The following is a 24,212-nucleotide window of genomic DNA, read 5'->3' on the forward strand; positions in this document are numbered from 1 at the left end:
CTAATATTTTTTCTTAGGTAATTAAAAAAAACACCGGTTCAATATTGTTATCGGCTGCAAGAGGCAGGAAAATATCGGGTATCAGTAGTAATAAGTCATTATCGTGAAATACTAGTTGTGTGGTCATGTGACGAACTGGCAATCTGTCCAGGGTGTACCCTGCCTTCACCCCGCTGGTATAGATTCCAGGACCCCCATGACCTCGAAAGGGAATAAGAGGGTTCAGAAAATGGATGTAGATTTTCTGACTGAGGTGATTATTATAAAAGGGCTCCTTCTTGTGTTTTTGTCCCTGCAGTCCTTCCTCAGCATTGGATGGCCGAAAAGGAAGATCTGTGCAACTAGTTGAGGGATTCGAGAATGGAAAAGGAGGAACCAGAAACTACACAGATTAAAGAAGAACTGAAGGAACCAGGAAACCAACAGATTATAGAGGCGCGGGAGGAAGAAGACTCTCCACAGATTAAAGAGGAACTGAAGGAACCAGAAAACCTACAGATTAAAGAGGAGCAAGAAGGATTCTGCATCAGTCATGATGGGGATCAGCTTGATCTAAAGCAGGAGACTGATACCTTTATTGGGATTCCTCCTTATGAGGAAGATGAGAACAGTGAAGCAGATCTAAACAATCAGCAGAGCTTTAATGTAACTGATAGTCAGGATGAAGAAGGAAACCAACATGAAGAATCGACATCAACTACAGACCCACAGAACAGAGGTCAGAGGAAGAGAAGAGACAGACGTCGTGTCCAAAATGTCGGCAGGTCTCACATGTCAGAAAGTCAGTGTGACTCCAATGTTAGAAAAAACTTAAAGAAAGAAACTTTGGTAAAGAAATACAAACAATCTCCAAATGATAAGAGACTTTCCTCTGTAGGGTCTGGTAAAAGAACAAGGATTTCACATGATGTGTCTGTCAACATGAAAGCTAAGTCTGATGAAATGCCTCATCTCTGTGAGGAATGTGGTAAAAGTTTCGGTTACCAGTCTCAGTTAAAAATTCACATGAGAGCTCATACAGGAGAGAAGCCTTTTACTTGTAAGGAATGTAATGCAGGTTTTAGTCGTGTATCTAATCTCAAAACACACATGAGGACTCACACAGGAGAAAGGCCTTTTTCTTGTAAAGAATGTGACAAAAGTTTTGGTCATATATTTTGTTTCAAAGTACATATGAGAATTCACACAGGAGAGAAGGCGTTTTCTTGTAATGAATGTAAAAAAGTTTTTAGTACTATATGTAATCTTAGAACACACATGAGAACTCACACAGGAGAAAGGCCCTTTTCTTGTAAGGAATGTAATAAAAGTTTTAGTTGCGCATCTAATCTCAAAACACATATGAGAACTCACACTGGAGAAAAGCCTTTTTTTTGTAAAGAATGTAAAAAACGTTTTACTCATGCATTTAGCCTCAAGACCCATGAGAATTCACACAAAAAGAAGCATTGACAAAACTGCCAAAGAATTTCATGAACATTTTATGCAATAATTGGAGTAAAAAGAGGCTGAATTGAGTATTGAATGCACAGAAAAAAACATTTTCTGAAGTGTGATGTGTGTTGAAAAGTGGAGGTGTCAAATGATTGAGTTAATCTCGATTATTTAATTACAAGCCAATTACGCTTTTTTAAAATCACGTTAATCTCATCTTAAGTCCATACTTGTTGTCATGTTCTGAAATGTAAAAAACAAAGGTCCAAATGCCACAACTGATACATTATATATTTTAACTAAAGGATAAAGGTTTTCCCATAATGAGTGAATGGGGTATGCAGAGGGCTGATTACATGGTTTGATAAATTGTAGGATATAATATGTCAACATGGATTTTGGTATTAATAAGTTTCTGTTTTCTGGAAAATGTTTCTACAGTTTTTGTATATTAAATTTGAGCACTCTAGACCATGAAATTCATTCTTTTAGTTCTACCTGTAAATAGAAATGGGTTGTTTTGAATTATAACAAATAAATTCTCTGCTTTTGATTGTTTTTCTTTTTTTTTTTTTACCAGATTAAAGGTACCATTATTTGCAATGACATTGTTTATTTGATTCTCTAACAAATGTAAATTCAAAAGCTGTGTTCAGTTTTTGTTGATTTTTGTATTTTCTTGCCTTAAAGTTGCTAAGTTGACCTTTTTGTTGGAATGGTTTCTGCTGAGACGATGGTAATGTTGTCCACGTCTTTTTGTTGCCATGACAAAACTGAACATTTTTTGGATACATCTTTAGTTCTAATGCTGCATTCACACCGGACACGGTTTGCACGTCAAGGGCGTCAAGTTTCAATGTACAGACGCGATTTGAGGCGCAATTTGGGAATAAAGCTCTGCGCGTCAGTCTGGCAGCAGTACAATTTGAGCGTCTTTGTGTATTTTTTGTGGCTATCAGGCTTTGGGTACGTGACATTTTCAGCGACTCCATCAGTGGGTTGAAAATAAATCCATTATGGCTGCTTAATGCGAAGGTTTTTGTCCTGAACTGCCATCAATCTTCTGAACCCACTGGGGCTGCGAGGTTGCCGGAGACGGTGTCTGCCAGTGTTGGGGCAGGTGGGATGCACCCTGGGCAGGTCACCCCCCTTTGGTCGGAGGAGCTCAGCTGCAACCACAAAAGCTGAGCTCACTTCGATGGTTGCCGGCGGGCGGAGCTCACCACCCTGGGCGATGGAGGATGCTTGCTTCAAGGGCTGCTTTGGGCAGCTGGCTCTCCAAAAAGCCACTATGGGATGGGGAGGCAGCCAGCTCAGGCCTCCTGATCACTATGGTATTTTTCTTATTTTCATGTAGTCAAAAAAGATCCTCTCCTTTGATTCTCTCCTTTGAAGAGCTGATAGAACTTAGAGAAACCAGAGTGTAGATTTGCATAAACCCCTTTTTGTTACTTTATTATTTTTTATTTATTCAATACATTTAATGTGAGTGGGGAGGGAGAGGGGAAAAATGTGTGTGTGGGTGGGGCGGGGGTGTGGAAAAGAATAAAAGGAAAAGAAGTGAGAAAGTGGGGGATACAAGCACTGATTTGAATAAGTTGTTTTTAGCTGTAACAATTATACCAAGTCTGCTGGACAAATATTACATCAAAGGTGAAATTCTGACACTAAGGTGAGCGGAAGACATCTGTCCATAAATACACTGTGGGTTAGGAGGAGGGATGAAGCAGACGGAGCAATGTGGCAGTGTGCATGTGGGGGTGGAGATACATGCATGCTGCTGAAGTGAACCGTGTGTTCATGAGGGGAACCAGATCCTCCCCAGCCAGACCAGGAGAGGGGGGTAGAGACCCCCAGGCCGGGAGCGCCCCCGGCGTCGGGACCCAAGCAGCCCAGGAGGGGGGAGGAGGGGACCGCCCACCCACCCAGCCAGGCACGCCCGACCACCACCACAGCTGACAGGATAACCACAAGCACGGCCGCCCTGAGAGGACCAGGCGGGTGAAGACCGGCCGCCCCTCCCCGACCCCACCAATGTATGGAGGTGTGGGTGTGCTGTGTGTGTGCTGTAGATAAAATAGGTCTCCATTGTGGCGGGGCGGGCCCACCGCTGCCAAGCAGTAGAGACCCCCCACTCCAGGGTCCCTCTGTGTGTGGTGTGTTTTTGCTGTGTGTGTGCTGCTAACATGCAGTTTGTGTGTCTAAAGTTGAAGTTAAAATTGTGGGGGGGACCAGTGAAAGGTGAACACGGATGTTTCACCATGCCCCCCTCCACCAGACCCTCCCCACAAGGCACTAGATGAATCAGGGTGTCTGATATGCAAGTAAAAGTGCAATGGAGGGCGGGCGCCGACACCAGAGAGAGACACCCCCAGTGAGCCCCGCCTGTACCACCCATCCAGTTCCCGGAGCCCCATGTGCCTGTGTGCAACGTTTGTTTGGGTGGGAGCTAGGAGGAGCAGGTGGATGGGCACAACCGGGGGAAGAAGGCTCCCATGAGCGACCGGCCGCGGTAGGTGAGGATCTGGGTAGCAGGTGAGGATCTGGGCCTCAAAGCAAACTAAAAGAAAGATGAATGGAAGAAGGGATGGTGTTCCAGTGTTGAAGACATCAGCTGGAGAAGCTTTGATGCTATTTCATGTTTGGTGTGGCAGTGCTGCTCCTTTCCAGCAAACTGCAGCATCTGTGAGCTCTGAGAGGCTGTAAGTGAAGCAGGTTCTACAGAAGAGCATCATCAGCATAGAACCGTGGGACGTTTGGATTCAGAAGAACCGCTTCATGATGTGGAAAGAATATGTGTCCCTGAACAGTTCCAGAGGATACAGCAAACATGAAAAAAGGAAGTAGTTTGGATTCTGGTTCGGATTTCTCCCTAAACTTTGATGATCAAAATGCTGCAGGAACAGAAAATGGAACCTATGCAGATAATGCAGCACACGTCAACAATGGTCTTTAGTTGTTATTTTGAAGGGATCTACAATAATATTAACAGTTTCTTCTCAGTCACCTTTGATTTAAGCTGTATGTTTAAAATAGAAAACTGAATTAAAATAAGACTTTGATGAAAACACTGAATGAACATGTAGCTGTGATTTGATTTGATTTCTTTCTTTGTGGAGTTTTCCTACCATAAATCTGAGTGTCTGCATCAGCTTCTCCATCATCCTTGACTGGAGATGGTTTTCTGTTGAAGGCTGTCCAGAAGTGTTTTCCACCATCATTCTCCACTATATCCTGTTTTGATCAATTTATCAACTTTTCTGGAGAAACGGTTTGGATCCATTTGATGTTCCAACTGCAAAAACACAGTTTTACAAAAACTAATCACATGAATGACCAAAAAAACAATTTTGCTCAATTTTATAATGGATTGGATTTATCTGCGCTTTTCAAGACACCCAAAGCACTTATGGTACATTGTGTCCATTATTCATTCACTCCTCATTCATACTTGGTGATGGTAAGCTATGGTTGTAGCCACAGCTGCCCTGGAGCAGACTGACAGAGGCGTGGCTGCCAGTATGCACCTACGGCCCCTCTGACCATCACCAGGATCATTCATACACATTCACACACCAGTGGAGCCACACTGGAGGCAAGGAGGGTGAAGTGTCTTGCCCAAGGACACAACAACATTTTTGGCTGGTGGGAGCAGGGATCGAACCGCCAACCCTTCGATCATTGGATGACCCGCTCAACCACCTGAGCCACTGTCGCCCTATTTCACACAGAAAAGAAAATGTAAAGATTGGGAGCAGTGACTACATGAAAGAAAAAATGGAAACTTTTGATTTTACGATCTCAAAAGTTTTTTTTTTTTTTGTTTGCTCAAGAAAGTAATTTCATTAAACCACAAGTATCATAGTCCAGGGGTGTATTCCAAAAAGCAGGTTATGCTAGCTCTCACGGTAAGTTTGAGGCTAAGGAAGTTGATAACCTCAGCTTTCAGTTCAAAAAACAGAGGTATGTTTCAGAATATGTCAAGTTGCCATAGTAACACATGCTCTGAACATAACCTGGTCTGGAGCAGGTTTAGTTGAAGGTTACTTTGTTTTCAGTGAGGTGAAGCAGCATGGCGTGTCCATTTGAAGATGATTTAGTGGATGAAGAAGTTCAGATAATACTTTTTCCACCGTGAGAGGATGATAAGATCACGTATGGATGTTGGAAAGAGAAACTTTTTTACTTTGATCTAACTTAATTATTTGCTTCAGTTAAGATAAATCATTTTTTTTTATTAAATCAGTTTAAAAATAACACGTAGTTTTCAGACAGTTATTTTACTTTCATTTAAATTAATTCAATTAAGTACGTGTAACTTTGGTGCTGCTGTTAGATCGGCACCGCAAGGGATTGTGGGATACAATTCCCTTTGCCTTTCTGGAAGGATTTGGGTTTAAGTGTGGGTTTCTGACCAAATGAGTTTAGTTGAGTAGCTGTTTTACTGTGTTTCACCGTGTTTTGTTGAGTTATTTTGTCCTACTAAGATTTTGTCTCTGCATCATAAGTGAGAGGATGATGAGTTTATATAGCACCCCTACGATTAAATGATGTGGTGACAATGAAGGAAATTCCTAAACTAATTGCATGCACTTTGAGCATTGTGTTTTATTTTTTTATTGTTATAAAAATGAGAACATCTGCCGGCTCAATCTTAGACATATGAGAATTCAAGAATTATAATTAATTAAGATGGAAAAAAGATAAATTGAATTGGTGTAACATGACATTTAGTTAGATAAATATGTAAATTTGAGTTGTATAAACAATTATTGAGTTTTATAGACGTAAGAAATGAGGTTGAATAAATTTAACTCAATTACTTGTTACCAATAGAAATAATTCATTTATGGTAAGTTGGCAAATTCGATAATGGAAATAAGATCAGAAACTCATGCGTTTACTTTGTCTGTTCTTACAAGCAGAAACTCTTTTTTTTTTGATGATGCAGCCGTGTTACTTTTTTGATGGTTGTATAATCTTCATACGCCGTCATTAAAATCTTAGACTCCGTCTCACTTAAGTATAGCGCTTTCTTTTTTTCTCCACGCGTTTCCATGGTGACTCTGGAAATCGGCGATCCATTGAGAATGTCTTTATGTACCTGCCGCGCACGTGCATTGACCCAGGGTTACCAAGTCGAGCGTAATTACGCCAACTCATATCTGGTCTTTTGGAACCGACATACCCAGAGTAAGCAAGTTCAGGCGGATTTCAGCCAGAGTTCAGGCTTAAAGTCAGGCTAGTTAAAACATTCACCTGGCCCACAGCAGAACACGGGTCAGGGTGGAGATGACTACAGGCATCCCGAAAGCACGATTTCAGTGCCTACGTGGGCTCGGGGATCAGGCCAAGGAGGGCATGTGACATTACACCTGCATGTGTTGTTCTTCACGACATCGCCACCATGAGAGGTGAGAGGGCCCCCCCATGTCCTGATGAAGACGGTCCAGTGGACGCCCCATTGGATCCTGCTGATCAAAGAGATGGCAGGGTGGTATGGGACATGATTTGCCAAATTTATGTATAATAAAATCAGGGGAGCCGGTTTAGCTCGTGCTGGTTTGCAGCACCTTCTGTCCGTGAAACCAGGGTTCAAATCCAGGCTGCTCCCTGTTCCCTTCTCTATTTCTGCGCCAGTCCCAAGCCCAGTTGCTTTGAGAGGGTTGCATCAGGAAGGGCATCCGGCATAAAACATTGCCAAGTTTACCTTGCGACTCATTCACTGTGGCAACCCCTGATGGGAAAAGGGAAACAACAACAACATGTATAATAAAATCAGTCAGTCAAGAGTCAAAGGCTGATTGTTCTTTCATTATTTATTTATGTGCTGTAATAAAAAAAGTGAATGTATTGCTTTATACTCCATTCAACAAATAACAGATGAAATGCTCAACAAACTGTTTCTCACCTTAACCCTTGTGCTATCCTAGGCACTTTAACATTGGGAGTTGGGTCATCTAGACCCACTAAACAGTGCGCTGAACCTTTTTTCTTCAATGATTTGTGATCTTCACTGGTGTCCATGGATTACATGAAATCTTTCCACCTCTATCCACCTTTGTCATGGTACAGAGAACACATCAATGTAAGGGTGGGGTCATCTAAGATAGCACAAGGGTTAAACTGGTGCTCCAGCAATTCTATTTCAAGGTTGGTCTTTTTGGCATTAGGTTTTATAAGGTTCATCTCAAGGTCACATTTTCCAATTTTCCTTAGAAGATTGGCTATATACAGCTCTCTGGCTGGCAGCTACAAACACAAAGTAATTCCACATAATTGGAATTAAAAGTTTGCAATACAGACCAAATATTAGCAGGAGAAATTGTAACTGCAGAAATGTTCTGAGAGTGCCAAGATTCATGGTGGAAGTACACTGACCCTCATCTGCATTAATATCCCCAGCAATATTCTGTTAAATTGTAGGGACAATATTCATTTAATTTAAAAAATAGGGGGGGGGGGGCATCATACCTCAATGGGTCTCGCTGTGTCAGTTTCTGTTACAGCAGAAGTGGTCTCTACATCTTCATCCTCCAATGTAAATATGTAAAGATACTTGATCTATCACACAGAAAACTAAAGATCTAAAGACAATAATCACTGACAATTATGAAAAACTGATGCAGGAGGCTCCAGTAATACAAACTGACCATTAGCATCTGCAATAAAACCAGGAAGATACTTAATGTATATTCAAGCAAACACCTAATAAAGAGAAATCAGTATATATTATACATCATATACATTAATCTATAAAATCAAATCTAAAATAAAAGTAAGATACTCAATGTATATTCTCAAGCAAACACCTAATAAAGAGAAATCTGTGTAGTATACATAATCTATACAATCAAATCCGAAGTAATGTGTGACGGGGGGGCCAGGGAAGCGTGGTTCTCAAAGGAGACACAGGTTGCCAGACTAAACATGAAAAATAAGCATTTCTTGACGTAATGACTGTAAAATTCTTTCTGAATGTCTTTGTTAAATGGTGAGTTTATTTATTAAACACTGATGCACAGTGAAATCATCAATATATCATGACATGTGAAATACCCTAAGGCACTTGTGTTTGTAAGAGAGTCTGATGAACTGCCAGTTGGAATCCCATCAATGACAGGTCGCCCTTTATTAACTGGGAGTTCAGGGTTAATGTCGGGGTAAGCTAACTTTGCTTTCTGGAATACCCCTCAGCTCTCTGCTTGCAGGTGGGCTTGAAGCCCCTAGAGATAATCAACTGAAACCAATCTCCACTTGGTTTGAGTCCTCATTTTTTTAGCATGTGTCTGAACTGCCCATGTTACCACAAAGACATGAAACTTCAACAAGGACACTCTACCATAGCAGCTGGATTCCAGTGAGTCTGAAACAAAGATGAAGAAAGAAATAGAGTCCTGAGTGTCAGATGATTGACTGTGTTTCCTGTCAGGAAGTTCCTCGCTACCCCTGACTGTTAGTTTACTTCCAGAAACCACAAAAGGATGGAGGATTAGAAGAATGGAGAACTCCTTTGACGATCTTTTCATTGAACTATCATTTAATTCCAACCATGAAGGGACTTGAACCCTCAATCTTCTGATCCGGACTCAGACGCCTTGTCCATTAGGCCACATGGTCTGGAAGATGCCACAGTTCCAGCTGACAGAAGTCTGGTTCTGATCCATCAGATCTCACTAGCAACAGAACCAAACCTTCACGTGTTGCAGCAACAGTTTCCATGTTTGGGAGGATCTTCTGAAGAACAGCTCAGTTCCAGATCACATCATGGGGCCAGTTGTTCAAAAAGTTTAATCTGGATCAAAATGATCCGGATTTGGAAATCACATTTTCTCCTATGCAGGATCAGGTAATCCGTCTTACTTTTATGCCGGTTTTTCAAAGCAACATTGGACTGGATCACCCGGATCCAGATACACAGTTTTCAAGATTACCAAATCCAGATTACCTGTGCTCTAAATGGGACAACATATCACAACACGGGCTACCAGCTATGTAAAGAACAGGTAGAAGAGCCAACATGGGGTCACTGTAAGAGTTTGTTATTCTGAGACAAAACACAAAAATAACAAACATCCACTTCCATTCATAATTTCTTTCATGACCCCTCATCTGAGTAAAAATAAATAAAAAAACAAATATACATTAACAAATACATTGTGGATATTTTGAAAATGTCTTAAATAAAATGGCTAAATGTCCAATAGTTAAAAATATAAAGAATGTTCACGGAGTTTTTTAATCTGAGGAGGAGAGACCAGCATTTCCAAGCTCTGCTTTTAGGAGGTGGATCTGCAGTTCTGCTTTGGTTGTTTTTACTTTACTGAATATCTTAACTGGTAGCCTATGTCTACTGTATCTACTTCATCACTGTTACAACGGTTACACAAGTCAAGTGCAAAAAATAAATGAAAGTATAAACACTAAATGAAACAAATGTATTATTTGACCAATTTTAAAGTTTTTCTACATTTCCCTCCTGGAATCCACCTTTAATCCTACCCCCTGTTGGGATCAGGATAATCCAGTTTTTTTGGATCAAAGTTATCCAAATCCTACTGACAAGTTTTGAACAACACAAACTGAAGGTTTGATCCAGATTAGAACTAGGATTGGATTCCTGATCTAATCTGATTTTAGATTCCTTCTTTCCCTTTTGAACAACCCATTTTCAAAATTTGATCCAATCCGATCACCAAAATCCGATCAGCTTACCTCTGAACAATTGGCCCATGATGTTTGATGTTTTCTTCATTCCAGGAAATCATCTGTGTCTCCTTTGATCTGTGCTGAGTCCGCACTTTGAGTTCCATTTAACTTTAGATCAATCATTTAGAATCAAGTATTTATTGATACCAATTATTTACAGAAAATAAATATTAAATGTTTTTATCATCCGACAGTGATTGTGGTGTTTGTCTTTTGTTTTGAAAATTTTCAAGGACGTCTAACATGATGGAATTTCTAGATCTACAAGAACTCATCCTGAATCCAAAAGACAGTCGAGCATCAAAAAATGCAACAGACTTCCTTCACTGAAAAACTGTTAGAGGGAGCATGGACGTCTTCTCTGTTGATCATCAGATCTGGACCTCCTTGTTCTGGTCAGAGCAGAGGAACTAGTTTGTTGTGTAAAGTCCTCACATGCATGAGGACCTCATAGATCAACAGGTGACAAGTCATTGGAAGGTCAAAGTGTCCAAACAGCAGAGAGGAGATTCTCTGGGATTCATTGGAGTCCAGATTCTCCTGGATGTGAACAGTCTCTGCTTCTGGAACAGAAGAGTCCTTCTCAGAGCAGCATTGAGGATCTGTTCTGTCTGGCTGAGAGCGCTCCCTGCTGGTAGGAGACAGAACCACATCACCTGCTTTTCTTTGGCCGTTCAGAAACAGTCTGGAGACTCTAAAAAACCTCCACTTCCTGAAGCAAACGGATGCAGACCATCATGTTTGATCCTCTTCCTTCAGAAACGGCTCCATTGTTCCATCGCTCAGCAGTTTGACTAAAGCAGCTGAGAGTCTGGATGCAAACAGACCTCAGCAGCTCATCCAGAACGCCATGACAGAAGTCTGCATTTAGGAAGAAGAAAAAGCAGCAGCTCGTGTGAAGAGATCCCATTTGTGTGCAGGTGACAAAAAAAAATGATCATAAAAGTTGATGCTCACATAAACAGTGAAAGCAGAACAAACAACCACTTCACTTCACGTGTGTTTGCAGTTGTGGGAATCCAGATCTGACTCAGTTTTCATTGACTTTAAATTATTATTTTGGATCTAATGTGACTTTTTCTCAGCTCTCTAATCCAGCCATTTACTACAGGCTCCATCATCTTCTGCTTTTATTTGATTGTGTTGGCTTTTTATTTTAATCAATCTGGTTATTTAAGCATGAACTTCACTTCCCATAATTCCATCCGTCTGGAGAGAACAGCTGCAATGAGCTTCCTTTAGGAATGACTGCAGGTAGAAGGATCTTTCTTTCTTCATTACCACCAGGACCCACATCCAGCCCATCAACAGCCAGAACATCAGTGACATCAGCGTCTGATCTTCATCAGATCATCATGAAAGGACGACCTCTACGTTTTTACAATCTGATGGATTTTAGTCTTTCTGCAGCTTCTGATAAGGTAGATTGTAAAATATTTTCATTTGAGTTCTTTTTTTATATTGAAGAAAAATCTTTCAAGTCTCAAAAAGATGAGACTAATAAAGTAATTGGAAACACCCTGTCTGCTACAGGACCTGTACTGTGCAGGTGCATGTGGGTAATAAGGTTTAGTTCTTTTTGGGATACATTTCTGGATTATGAATGTTGAGAGTTGCGCCAATCCGAGTGGGTTCTTCATAGACAACATGTTACTCTGCCAATGTGCCTTTGGGCCAACTTGATTATAATGAGGATAACTGAGTCTCTGCAGGTCCAGGATCTTCTGATGGATCACAGACAGTAGCTGTTAGAGCGGCTGTCTGTGATCCTTCAGATTCTGGTCCTGCAAAGACTTCCTATACTGTACAGCTGCCTCCAAAGAACCTGCTGATCTGCAGCAAAGGCAGAGGGACTCCGGCACCTGACCAGGTCATCTGTATGTAACACATTTGCCGTTAGGCTCATCTCTATTTGCTGTTGTGGTAATCCTGGTTAGTTTCTTTTTGTTTAAAATTCAGTGGGTCTTATCGTCTGATCTGGCGTATAACACACATACAAATACTGAAGTCATCCTCAAAAAAAGCAAAGAAAGATCAGTGGTCTTGCCAGAAAACGTGAAATAGTGCTAAGTCCAATGCTACCATTTACTTTATATAGACTTGGTTCACATGTTGACATTGCCATCATCACTACAAGATTAGCCTGAATGTTCACTATCCTGGAGGGAAACTCACTCTGATCTTCCTGATATGTTTTCTATATGCTCTCCTTTATTAGCTGACAGTAACAATTTATTTGTGAAAAGTCACATTGTTGTTTTTCCAGCTCAGTTTACGCAATTGAAACACAGCAGTGAGCAGGCATCTTGCACTTTCTAGCGTCCAACTGTGCATATGTAACTTGTGGCGCAGCAACTCTAGCCTATAAAACTCATTGGTTACCAACTCTCTTACATTTGCTTCACACACTATGGGGGGCTAGGGGGAGCATAATGAGGAGAATAAGATACAGGGCTGTGCTATTCTGTTTGTCTGAAATGGCTGTGGCCAAATAAAGTTGTTTGAACATTTTTTGTGAGGATAATTTTTTCTTTTTAACCAACAGAGTTGTGCTGGACCTTACTGCTGCCCTCAGACTGATGAGAGAACCACAGAGAAGCAGTGTGTTTGCTTCAGTCTCCTTTCAGAGCTTCTGATGGAGCTCTGTGATCTCACCACAGTCCTGAGTTAAGCAGTCAGAACTGGACTTAAGGAATCCATCTTTGGAACCTGCAGAGAACCAACAAACAGCAGAAACCCACACTGTGGGAAAGACTCCACACTTCTGACTGATGTTCACGTCCACTTTATTCTTCACAGTAAAAATTGGGACAGAACACTGAGGACTAAAAAGAACAGATAAACAGTTCTAATCTCTACTAGAAAACATGAATCACATGAACACAAGACAGAAACACCAGTCTGGTTCTTTATCCACCTCTTTACATTTACACCAAATCTTTTCTTTACAAAACTGTTATTTGCCAATATGATTCAACAAAATATAAACAGCAATTATTTTATATTTAAAACAACATTTAAATGTTCACAAATTACATAGTGTTAGAATTAGAGATGAGTTAAAATAATTCTAGTGTTGTCATGACGCAGACTCAGTATAAACAACAACAATAAACTAAATCTTGTCTGAAGTAAAAATGAAAATAATCAAAATTTCTTCATCATAATTTAAAACAACAATTCCATGTAGAGGTATATCTAAATTAAAATAATATATTTCAAGATCAGGTTATATATTTTTGGTTGATCAATTCTAAAAGAGAAACTCATGATGTTATGTACAGAATCGTTACAAAATGTAATGTATCAATCCTTTCTTTTGAACAATGTGATCAGAGTGGCTTAAGGTTGATGAAACCCAAAAAATAGTGTCTTAGAAATGTGAATATCAGAAGAATAAAAAAGGATGTAATCAACACTTAAGTCAGATTTCAGCAAACTGTTCTTTTCTATGCATTCAATAATCACTTCTTACTCCTTTGAATTGAATGAATGCATCTATGTGATATGGAGACCCTTTAGCCTGTGGCTCTGTGTTCATGCTCAGGTTGCTTGATAGCTTCAGGTCATCTTCATTGTTGGGTTTGGGGTCTCATCTTCCTCTTCACAGTTCATGTTTTATTTATTTATTTCATTCAGGTCAGGAGACATTGTTAGTTGATCAAACACAGTAACTGATGTTTAGGTTTAAGCACATTTATGTACCTTTAGGAAAATGGGACTAATCCAAGTACTGCTGGAAAATAAAAGAATCTCCAGAGAACTTGTCAGTTGACAGCTGTGTTAAGTGCTTTAGAATCTATTTTATTCTACTGACTGAGACTAAGTGGCAATTCAAAGGCTCAGTAGGGTCTTGGCTAAAGTTAGGCATTAATTAGATTAGCGTGGGCACTATGGAGTTTTCTACATTATATATTTACTTTTTTCACCTAATGCTTAATTATATTCTTGTCTAGAAAGGCTTCTCTCTTGTGTGAGTTCTCATGTGTCTTTTCAGACTAGATACATCTCTAAACCTTTTTTTACATATTTTACAAGAAAGGGGCTTCTCTCCTGTATGGATTCTAATGTGTCTTTTGAGACTACATATCTGACTAAAAGTTGTATCACATTCTTTACAAAAAAAATGTTCCTCTCCTGTATGAGTTCTCATGTGTGTTTTGAGGTTAGATATTCGATTAAAACTCGCATCACATTCTTTACACAAAAAAGGCTTCTCTTTTGTGTGAGTTTTCATGTGTGCTTTAAGATAAGATACACAACTAAAACTTTTATCACATACTTTACACAAAAAAGGCTTCTCTCCTGTGTGAGTTCTCATGTGTCTTGTAAGATGAGATAGATCACTAAAACTTGTTTCACATTCTTTACACAAAAAAGGCTTCTCTCCTATGTGAGTCCTCAAGTGTCTTTTGAGATCAGATACAGTACTAAAACGTTTAGCACATTCTGTACAAGAAAAGGGCTTTTCTCCTGTATGAGTTCTCATGTGTGTTTTGAGATTAGATATAGTACTAAAGCCTTTTTCACATTCTTTACAAGAAAAGGGCTTCTCTCCTGTATGAGTTCTCATGTGTGTTTTGAGATTCGATATAGTACTAAAATCTTTTTTACATTCATTACAAGAAAAAGGCTTTTCTCCTGTGTGAGTTCTCATGTGTGTTTTGAGATTAGATACAGTACTAAAAACTTTTGCACATTCTTTACAAGAAAAAAGCCTCTCATCTGTGTGAGTTCGGAACTTAGACGAGTCATTTTTACCACTTTCTGTAGAGACATAAAGTCTGTCATCAGATTCATTTTCCGTATAGACAAAGAGATTACTAACAGTTCTTGAGCTTTCACCAGACCCTACAGACGATAGTCTCTTGTCGTTTAAAGATTGTTTCCGTTTCTTTACCAAAGTTGCCTTCTTGAAGCTTTTTCTAACGTCAGAGTCCAACTGACTTGCTGACATGTGAGAGCTGTCCACACTTTGGACATAACTTCTGTCTCTTCTCTTCCTCTGATCTCTGTTCTGTGGGTCTGTCTCTTCATCTGTAGTTGATGTTGATTCTTCATGTTGGTTTCCTTCTTCATCCTGACTATCAGTTACATTAAAGCTCTGCTGACTGTTTAGATCTGCTTCACTGTTCTCATCTTCCTCATAAGTATGAATCTCCATCAAGGTATCAGTCTCCTGCTTTAGATCAAGCTGATCTTCATCTTGACTGATGCAGAGCCCTTTCTGCTCCTCTTTTGTCAGTAGAGGTCCTGGTTGTTCCCGTTTCTCTTCTTCAATCTGTGGAGGTTCTGGTTCCCCCAGTTCCTCAATCTGTGCAAGTTCCCTTTCCTCCTGCTCTTCTTTAATCTGCGGAGGTTCTGGTTCTCCCTGTTCCTCTTCAAATTGTAGAGGTTTTTGTTCTTCCTGTTCTTCTTTAATCTGTCGAGGGTCTGGTTCTCCCTGTTCCTCTTTAATTTGTATAGAATCAGGTTTCTTTTGTTGCTCTTTAATTTGTGGAGGCTCATATCCCACTTGTTCCACTCTTAAATTCCTCTGCTGGTTGCAAAGATCCTCCTCTTCACTTGCATAATGCTGGGGGAGGACTGCAAGGACAAAAAGACAAAAAATACTTTAAAAGGTATTTGTATATACCTCTGGCTACGCCATGAGGTGTGACCACATCTGAGCCACAGGATGTCCCTGTGGTGCTGGTTTGGGTCAACAAGCATTGATACAAAGCTGGATGAGGGACCATTACACTCTCACACATGTGGGTGTTACACCGTATGTCATTGACAATCTGAAAGTTATTATATGGTAAGGAATTCCCTCCTGATATTTGTTTCTGTTAGTCAACATGGTTGATTAACAGAATAAATTATTGTTAGTCAATATGTTAATACTGTTACGATTAGTTGACTAGTCACAATTATGTCGACTATTAAAATAGTTGACAACTACTTTAATAGTTGTCTGTTTTTCCCCCCATAAGACATTGTTTTTATCTCAAAAATATGGCGGGTGCTTTCTAATGACCATTTGGCCATTAGAAAGCCATGTGGTCACAGGAAGTTATTGGAATACTCTGATTCCATGACGATAACAGGCCCATGTAGCTCAAAAGTGAGGGAACATTTAAAAAAAAAAAGAATTAAGTGTCCAATGTACTATTTGCAGGGCAAAACTTGCGTACCATGGTAGAACCACAGCAATGCCCAGTGGTTCCTGTGATGTCAATTCTGGGTGAGCGTAATCCAGTGTTTGATCATTGGCTACGTTCACACTGCAGGCTGAAACGACCCAATTCCGAATTTTTTGCCCCTAAGCGGCCCAATTCCGATCTTTTCATGACAGTCTGAATGACACAGATCCGATCTTTTCAATTGCGACCCAAGCCCCGTGGGTTTGCCGTCCTGATTCCGAATTGTAGCCGTTCTTTTCAATTGCGACCGCCGTCTGACCGGCCAGGCGACTTGATTCCGAACTATATGTCATCGACACGCAACAATCGTCATCATTTTGCGTTGAAGTAGGCGGGAACGAGAACGTAAACATCAACCATGGTGGACGATGCTGCTGAGACCAGTCAGTGGAAGGGAAGCGAGGTCACTGATTGGATTAATATTTGGGCTGATCGCTCTTTTCAAGCCAAACTCCAGGGCTCTTATCGCAACTGGGCGGTTTTTGAAAAGAATTCCAGCTAAATAGCAGAGCGTGGTGTTGAACCTTTCCCGCGATAACTTTTTTTTCTTTCTCCCCTTTGACCGTGCTCAAGCGCGGGGGACCCGAGGCGATCCTCCTCCTCCTCCCTGTTCTGATCCTTAGATTCTCCAGAACGGGTTAATAAAGAGTCCATAGCATTTATTTTGGGGGAAACCTTCTTTTATTACCGTCCTCCGTAACACACAACATGAATGCGCGCCCACACTGCCCCCCCCCTATTCTCTATCGTGGCACGCGCTTGCACACACACACACACGCGGGGGCGCGGCCCCAACACATACACATTTCTCTTCCACTACAGTGGGTACAGACGATCCCGACTCCAATGCCTTCTTAAAATGAAGAGATTGTAATTGTGCTGCTCCTTCGTGAAAATAAATTTAATATTACAAAAAGAGCTCCGCTTTTGACAACACTGTTGTTGACATCCATTGTTAACGTTGGCTCCGCAAACAACAAGTGACGTCGTTCACCGTTGAGTATTCTTCTGGCTTCTGCGCATGCGGGTCTCGTTTGGGTCGTGTCACGGTCACACTGGAGATCACAAAAGTTCGGATTTACTTGGAAATGTAAACGGTCTAGCAAACAATTCGGATTTTTTCCAAAAATCGGAATTGGGCATTAAGCCCTGCAGTGTGAACGTAGCCATTGTTTGTTTGCCACTGTATGGTATTAGCCTGACTGCTATTTCCTAACTTAAGTGTTATCTAGTTTAATATTCACATTCACATTCTTTAAGTGGCATCTTCAGTATACTAGTGAATACACTACTGTGTTAACTGATTGCTGTCCACGCTACGCTAAGCTTGCAATGTAACTGCTTCTACTTAGCTAAACACAGCTAGCCTTAGCTTAGCACTAAGCATAGCTTCTACCTCCTCTGCTCCCCCCCTCTTTTCTGCCTCATGTGCCATATGTTCAGTGAGGATCCTGCCTCCTTTAGTAAGGATAGTGGTAGGTGTGTTACGTCTATTTTTATTTTAGACTTGGAGGCCAGGCTAGAGCAATTAGAAGCGCAGCTCCGTGCAGTGGAAGCTAAGCCAGCTAGCCGGGTTTTTAGGCTAGACAATTTAGGCTTAAAACATTCCTTTTTGGACAGGCTTATTGCCAGGCTAACTAGTAATCAGAGAATATTTAACTTACGAACTTACGATTAACAAGTTGTTAGTGGGCTGCTAGAATTTTAAAACTGTGGTAAGTGTGGTGCACTGGGGTTCTGTTCTCTACTCTCATATGCTTCTCCTCTCCTCCATTCTTGATGATTTATTTATCATTCAGTTCTCCATGCCTCTGCTTGGTGCAGTGTGATTCATTCATCATCCCTCTTTCCCAATCCTTTCTGGGGAGTTCGAGTGATTCTAGATTCCAGTTGGCTCGTCCGTGCTCCTGTACTTGGCTGTGGACCTGGTCTCTGGCTCGTCTGTGCTCATGCTCCTGAACTTGGTTGTGGCCCCTACCTCTGTCTCGTCTCGCACCCCCAGCTTGTCCAAAACTCATCTGGATGAAGCCCATCTGCTGGACTATTTAAACACGTAGTTGCAGAGATAGATAAGCTAATTCTTCTTTAAGAGTTCTGGTACATCGCCTGTCCATCCTGGGGGAGGATCCCTCCTTCATGTGAATACCCCTGAGGTTTTTTTCCTAAAATCCATTTTTATTTTATTTTATTTTTTCCTTTCTGAGAAGGAGGGTATAAGAGCAGGAATGCCCAGTTTGGCCTAGACTGTTTAGTTTTGCCATTACCTATTGAATTCTATGACTTCATGTTCTTTATGATTTCATGTTAATGATGCAATTACCAGAATCAAGCCCACTGAGATCACTATTGTTGTAATATTGGGCTATATAAGTAAAACTGAATGAAATTGAATCTGAAGAGGAACTACATTGTGACTGAGAATGATAACTAAGAAGAGGGATCGTCGTGTCGGTAAGCTAAGCAAAGCTAACATTGACGCAAACAGAAAACAAACATATTACTCATACGGAAAGCTGTAAATGTTACCATTAGTGATGATGATTTTATTCATTATGCTTGGCACACATATAACATTTATTTTCTGTAACATTGTTACAGTGATGTGTTTGACTGAGAAATGCTGTCACCAGGACTTTAGACTAAATCTTTTCACTGGTTGCATAACTTTTTTTCTAAAGTGAACAAGCATGAAAGTTAGATGCACCCAACTTTTTCCATAGCACAAATTGAAAAAAGAACGATCTACTGTTGTGGACCAAAAGAGGAAACAAAAATTGTTTTAGGTGCAGTGAAAAATGTTGGTCTGTTTATCCAATGCATTTTTGAAAAAGCTTTTTTGTTTTCTCTCTGCCAAAACTTTGTACAAACAAATAACAAAGGCTGTTTCACATTTTTTGGCAAAGGACATGATGCCCATAAATACAGTGAGCTGACAGGGTCACAAATGGACTGGAGATATCAAATCCCATCACGAAATTACTTTTCACAAGTCACCATTCCACAAATGTAAAAAACGTGCCACAGGACAGTTACGTCTGAAATCAGCCAAGCCGGACTTTCCACAAGTACCACCGACTTGTGGTCAAGCCGCACAACTGAACTGGATTGGAGTTTTATTGTGCATTTTCTCACTACGGACTTTGAATTTAAAACACGTTTTCTGGAAACAGTGTGTTGCCTGGAGTCGCATACGAGTGAAAACAGCACACAGATTACTCGATGTGCTAGCAAGCTGGGAACTTGAAGGAGAGTGGCAGGTGTGCATCACCACAGATAATGGTCCCATTGTCATAAGAAACATGGAGGCCTCAGTGTTTCAAACACAGGCACCTTGCAATCGGTGAGTAAATTTAAGACAGAACGTTTTATCAATGAAAAAAATATGGAAATAATTATCAAACTACTTTGAATAGCTCCTAGATGTAAATGACAGTGTTATTAGAGAAAATGCAAATCATGATTAATTTTTCATTTGTAATGATTTTTAAAATTCTTGTTGTTATTATATAGGAGCCAGAGGAGGTAGAAAAAAAACCCAAAACTCGTAAATTTACGAGTTTTCATCTCATAAATTTACGACTTAAAATCTTGTAAATTTGCGAGAAAAAAGTCATAGATTAACAAGGAGAAAAAGCCGAAGTTGACATCTCTGGTGTTAAAGTTTTAATGCTTAAAAGCTGGGGAAAAAAATATTATTAGGGTCACCAGTTAAATTAGGGTTTTTGGATTCAAAAGACAAAAAAAAGTATTTTCCTACTGAAATGGGGTGGGGACAAAAGACTTTTTCTAGGAGAATAACCTCACTCTAACACACCTGCTGGCTGAAAAAATGTCCACATATCAACATGTACACAAAACCGATAGTGTTCACACACGCATACTTATGCCTTAAGACCAACTAGTGTGAAATATTTCCCCAGAGCCAGAGAGCAGGGAGGCACGGGTGGGAGAGAGAGCGCCGCGCCAGCCCAACCAGGAGAGCGGCCCACCCGCCGCGCCGGGAGAGCCCAACGCAGGGCCACACCCAATAAGGGCGCCCACAGCCCCAGACAAGAAGCCCATCACCACCCAGGAGTTATGGGCATCCCCCCGCCCCAACCCCAGGTACGAGCCAGGACCCCCAAGGGAGACCAAGTTCAATTGAAGGAAAACTATTAAAGAAGGCAAACCACAATATGAAGCAAACCAACATTTTCAAGCATTATGGGAAAAATAAAAGGATCTTTCTGCTGCTGAAAAGCGTGAAATAGTTAAATGGCTCGGACAAGGTATGAAAGCCTTGGATATTTCACGAAAACGTAAGTGTGATCATCATACTAGTAGATTAGAAGATTAGGCTGGCTGCTTCGCCTACCGTACTTAGCTCCAAGCTCCTAGAATTACAAACAGCAATGTCAGCAATATCCCGTCATGCATCACGCATACACATACAGATGCATTTTGACCAATCACCGTCTCCCTGTAACAGACCAATAATTGGCTGTTTGAAATTCATCTTTGGTATGTGATGCATCTTGGGATATTGCTCACATTCGGATGTGATGCTAGGAGCAAAAAGCTAAGTCTGGTAGGGGAAGCAGCCAGCCTAATCTTATGACATTTTTCTGATTTTCATTGAGACAATAAAAGATCGATCATTCTTGCTTTTAATTTTTCCCCTATTGAATGCTCACAGAGACACGGAAGAAGTGGCAGAAAGCGTCTTTTGCAGCAAGATGGACGGAGAGCGTACCAGGATCATGAACGTGATTACCGATGCTTTTGTGTTTTTATAATAAATAAATCTGATCTCTAAACATCCTCCGTGTCTTCAATGCAATGTAATGAGACGCACACAGACAGAAATGTGAAGGTATCTGCTGTAAATCTATGACGTAAATAACAGGATAAATGATCGGCTAGTTAGTTAGCATGTAGCCTACTAGCCTTCGAATGTAAAACGACTGACTGCTAAAGAGTATGTTAATGAAAGACAAGTCCTAAATATTATTATTCCTATTCAACCCTAAACTACAATATTAGCTGGCTGTCTGTCTACCAGCCAGCTAGCTGCCCGAATGCCGGCATGACAAGCAAAAGAGCTCCGTGGCAGAACTAGGAGCTGTGTCCGGTGAAACGTATGGCAAAGCAGCAAGCTTAGGTATCATAAATCTTATGATATTTTTCTTGTATTCATTGAGACAATAAGAAATTGATCATTCTTGTTTTTCTTTTTCCTTACTTGAACCAATGTCCACAGAGACATGGAAGTTACCGCTGAATGCGGCTTTTGCGGCCCGACGGAGAGCATATCCGTGTTTTCGAATTACTTATGACGTGAATAATTATTGCAATCGTACGAATTAATCATTTCGAGGGAACGAAACATTATCTTGTGGGGACGAGATATTATTTCGTGCAAACAAGATATTAATTTGTGGGAACGAGATCCATTTTAATTTTTTAATGTCAGGACACGGGCTCCGTACTTCACAGACACTCTTCCTCTGGGGCTTCCTGCCAGGTCCAGATCCGTCACTGCGGCTTTCTCTGCTTTCCCCTGCATTTTTGGTCATCTGATCGAGCTTCAGTTTGTTCTGATCGACTAACAAACATATACGTACATACCTAGACACTCACACAACAGCACACCTTCATGCTTTCTGTTGTTTAGGTTGCTAGAACCAGCTGAACAGTTTGGGTCCAGATAGCAGCTCAGAAAAAACATGAGACGTTCATGGATCTATTTGTCTGCAGGAAGATGCAGTGAACAAACCTGCTATGTGAAGCTGGAGCTGCGGGTTCCAGCTGACATCCAGCAGTCTGCGCTGACGACAGAGCTCCTCCTCGTTCTGGACGATCATGGTTCCTTCAGCAGCAGAAAGCTGTTCGCCGACAGAACCTTCCTGAGGTTCCGAAGACATGGTTCCTGCTCCGATCTTCAGCTCCAACTCCCACAAACACCGCCGTCCTCTTCACTGCAGCTCCGATCGATCATCTGCTAGTCTCACAATCACAGCAATCCACGTTGTCTTTCCGTTCAACACTTCTTCACTCATTTACGACACTTTGGAAAATGCTGAGAGTTCCCACACGAACCACGTATCGTCCTTTCTGTCCAAAAACCTCACAAACGTCCCAACAAAACACAATCGTCCTCTCAACACAAGCTAACGCTGCTAGCCTGCTAACAAGCTAACGCTGCTAGCCTGCTAATGCCAAAGAACCTGGCTGCAGACAACAAGATGGCGCTCTGACATCATTACGCGGAACTTGAAGTCCAGAAATACTCCTTTTTTTGGGGAAACGGCCAAGATGGCGTCTGCGTAGGTACGTACCTTCTGAGCTCCTGCAAAAGTTATCAGACATAACATCTATTTCATCCAAAAGACCAAGAAAACAGCTCAAAGTTTTTCTGGAAGAGAAGGATCTTTTTATTTTTTATCTTGATGTTCAGTCGAGAAAGAAAGAGAATGCAAAAAAGCGAAAAAGCTGCAGTACTGAAGACCACCACGTGTCATGACTACGCCAAATCGTCACCAACTTCGGACATGGAAGCTTTCCCTCCTCTTCCTAAAACTCCAAGTAGGCCCCCAGCTGCAAAAAAAGCTTTGCTGGCAGCTGGACAAAGCTCTTCTGATTCAAATGAAGTCATTGCTGTTTTATCTGAGCTGATAAACAAGCGAGCCGACTCATTGGAAATGCGTGCAGATTCATTGGAAAGGCTAATTAATGAAAACTCAAAGAAGATAGATGAAAACACACTGAAGATTGAAGGGATAAGAAGAAGCTTAGAATTTGCATGCAACGAAATAAAAGACACACAAAAGTCTTTGAAAGATGTTGACCAACGTTTGAAGAATGAAGAAAAAACCGTGGCAGCTCTTCAGGCCCAGGTTCTGGAACTGGAGTCATATTCAAGGAGGTGGAACTTGAAACTCTTTGGTGTCACTGAAAGCCCTGATGAAGATGTGAAAGCCAAGGTCACTGAGATATGTCAGAGCATCATTGTAGAAGACTTGCAGCAGGTTTTTTCTGCCATTGATGTCACACATCGCCTTGGGAAACCCAATCCCAGCAGCACACGCCCCAGAGCCATCATCATCCGGTTCTCCCAAAGATCCTACAGAGATGCAGTCTGGAGAGCCGCTAAAAACAGCTCCTTTCTTCGAGAGAAAAAGCTCCGCTTTGCCGAGGATCTTTCCACAGCTGTCAGAGAAGCCCGGCTGAAAGTGTGGCCCCTCATCCAAAAAGCCAGAGAGGAGGGAAAACGAGCTTACTTTGTGGGCAGCAGAGCCTTCATCAACGGTCAAGAAGTCAAGTAATCAGGTCACTGGTGATTATGTGATACTCTGACATTGTTGACAACTCACTAAAACTAAAACAGAATGGTTTTGACTGAACTTCTAACTTACTGAGGCCCACTTGGAAACACAAAACCAGAATCTTTTGACGTGGGCTTAGTTCAGTTTTTCCTCTTTCGGGAATGTTTTGAATACCTTCAGTATTCACAAAATATTGTTGAGCTATTGTGTTTGACACATTCACTAATGTGCAGGTTAAGCTCAGAGAATACGTTTCTTTTCTTAGTATTTGAGAGTATTTTTTATTGTTCTAAATATTTCATTGTCTATTGTTTCCCTCAACGCCAGGGGGTTAAGAAGTAATATCAAACGAAAAGCTATATTTTTATTTCTTAAGCAGCTGAATGCAGATCTTTTCTTTTGTCAGGAATCTCATTCTGTTTGTTCTGATGTGAATTTCTGGAAAACACAGTGGGGGAACGATTTATGGTTTTCTCATCACTCTGAAAAATCAGCAGGAGTTTTAACCCTAAAACATAAATATAACGGGAATGTTCTGCATACAGAATCTGATGCTAAAGGGCACTTTGTTGGGCAAGTT

At 40.9% G+C, this 24,212-nt stretch overlaps 5 protein-coding genes and 1 non-coding gene across 12 annotated transcripts in view; 2 read left to right on the top strand and 4 right to left on the bottom strand.

Annotated features, from left to right (window-relative positions):
* Positions 1 to 2,363, top strand: part of LOC111948683 (zinc finger protein 239-like) — a 65,348-nt gene extending 62,985 nt beyond the window's left edge. For 3 of the 4 annotated variants that reach the window (XM_023962788.1, XM_023962794.1, XM_023962799.1), the window contains one exon: positions 299 to 2,363. In XM_023962788.1, coding sequence (XP_023818556.1) covers positions 361 to 1,452 — 1,092 coding nt within the window. In that variant the 5' untranslated portion in view covers positions 299 to 360 and the 3' untranslated portion in view covers positions 1,453 to 2,363. The remainder of the gene's footprint in view (positions 1 to 298) is intronic. The other variant, XM_023962804.1, reaches the window with a different exon arrangement.
* LOC110013798 (gastrula zinc finger protein XlCGF28.1) overlaps positions 1 to 24,212 on the bottom strand; it is a 989,290-nt gene that overhangs the window by 684,977 nt on the left and 280,101 nt on the right. The gene's annotated exons all lie outside the window — the stretch shown is intronic.
* Positions 1 to 24,212, top strand: part of LOC101169839 (NLR family CARD domain-containing protein 3) — a 1,010,604-nt gene that overhangs the window by 553,682 nt on the left and 432,710 nt on the right. The gene's annotated exons all lie outside the window — the stretch shown is intronic.
* Positions 1 to 24,212, bottom strand: part of LOC105355408 (NACHT, LRR and PYD domains-containing protein 12-like) — a 768,227-nt gene that overhangs the window by 239,927 nt on the left and 504,088 nt on the right. The window lies entirely within an intron of this gene.
* trnar-ccg lies at positions 8,982 to 9,054 on the bottom strand. The gene has a single exon. It is a non-coding gene; the product is annotated as a tRNA-Arg (tRNA).
* LOC105355409 (gastrula zinc finger protein XlCGF17.1-like) lies at positions 13,443 to 15,209 on the bottom strand. Its single transcript, XM_020709966.2, has one exon. The coding sequence runs from the start codon at positions 15,098 to 15,100 to the stop codon at positions 14,096 to 14,098; it is 1,005 nt and encodes a 334-aa protein (XP_020565625.1). The 5' UTR covers positions 15,101 to 15,209; the 3' UTR covers positions 13,443 to 14,095.

This window comes from Oryzias latipes, chromosome 2, assembly GCF_002234675.1.
Source record: "Oryzias latipes chromosome 2, ASM223467v1".
Taxonomy (NCBI): Eukaryota; Metazoa; Chordata; class Actinopteri; order Beloniformes; family Adrianichthyidae; genus Oryzias; species Oryzias latipes.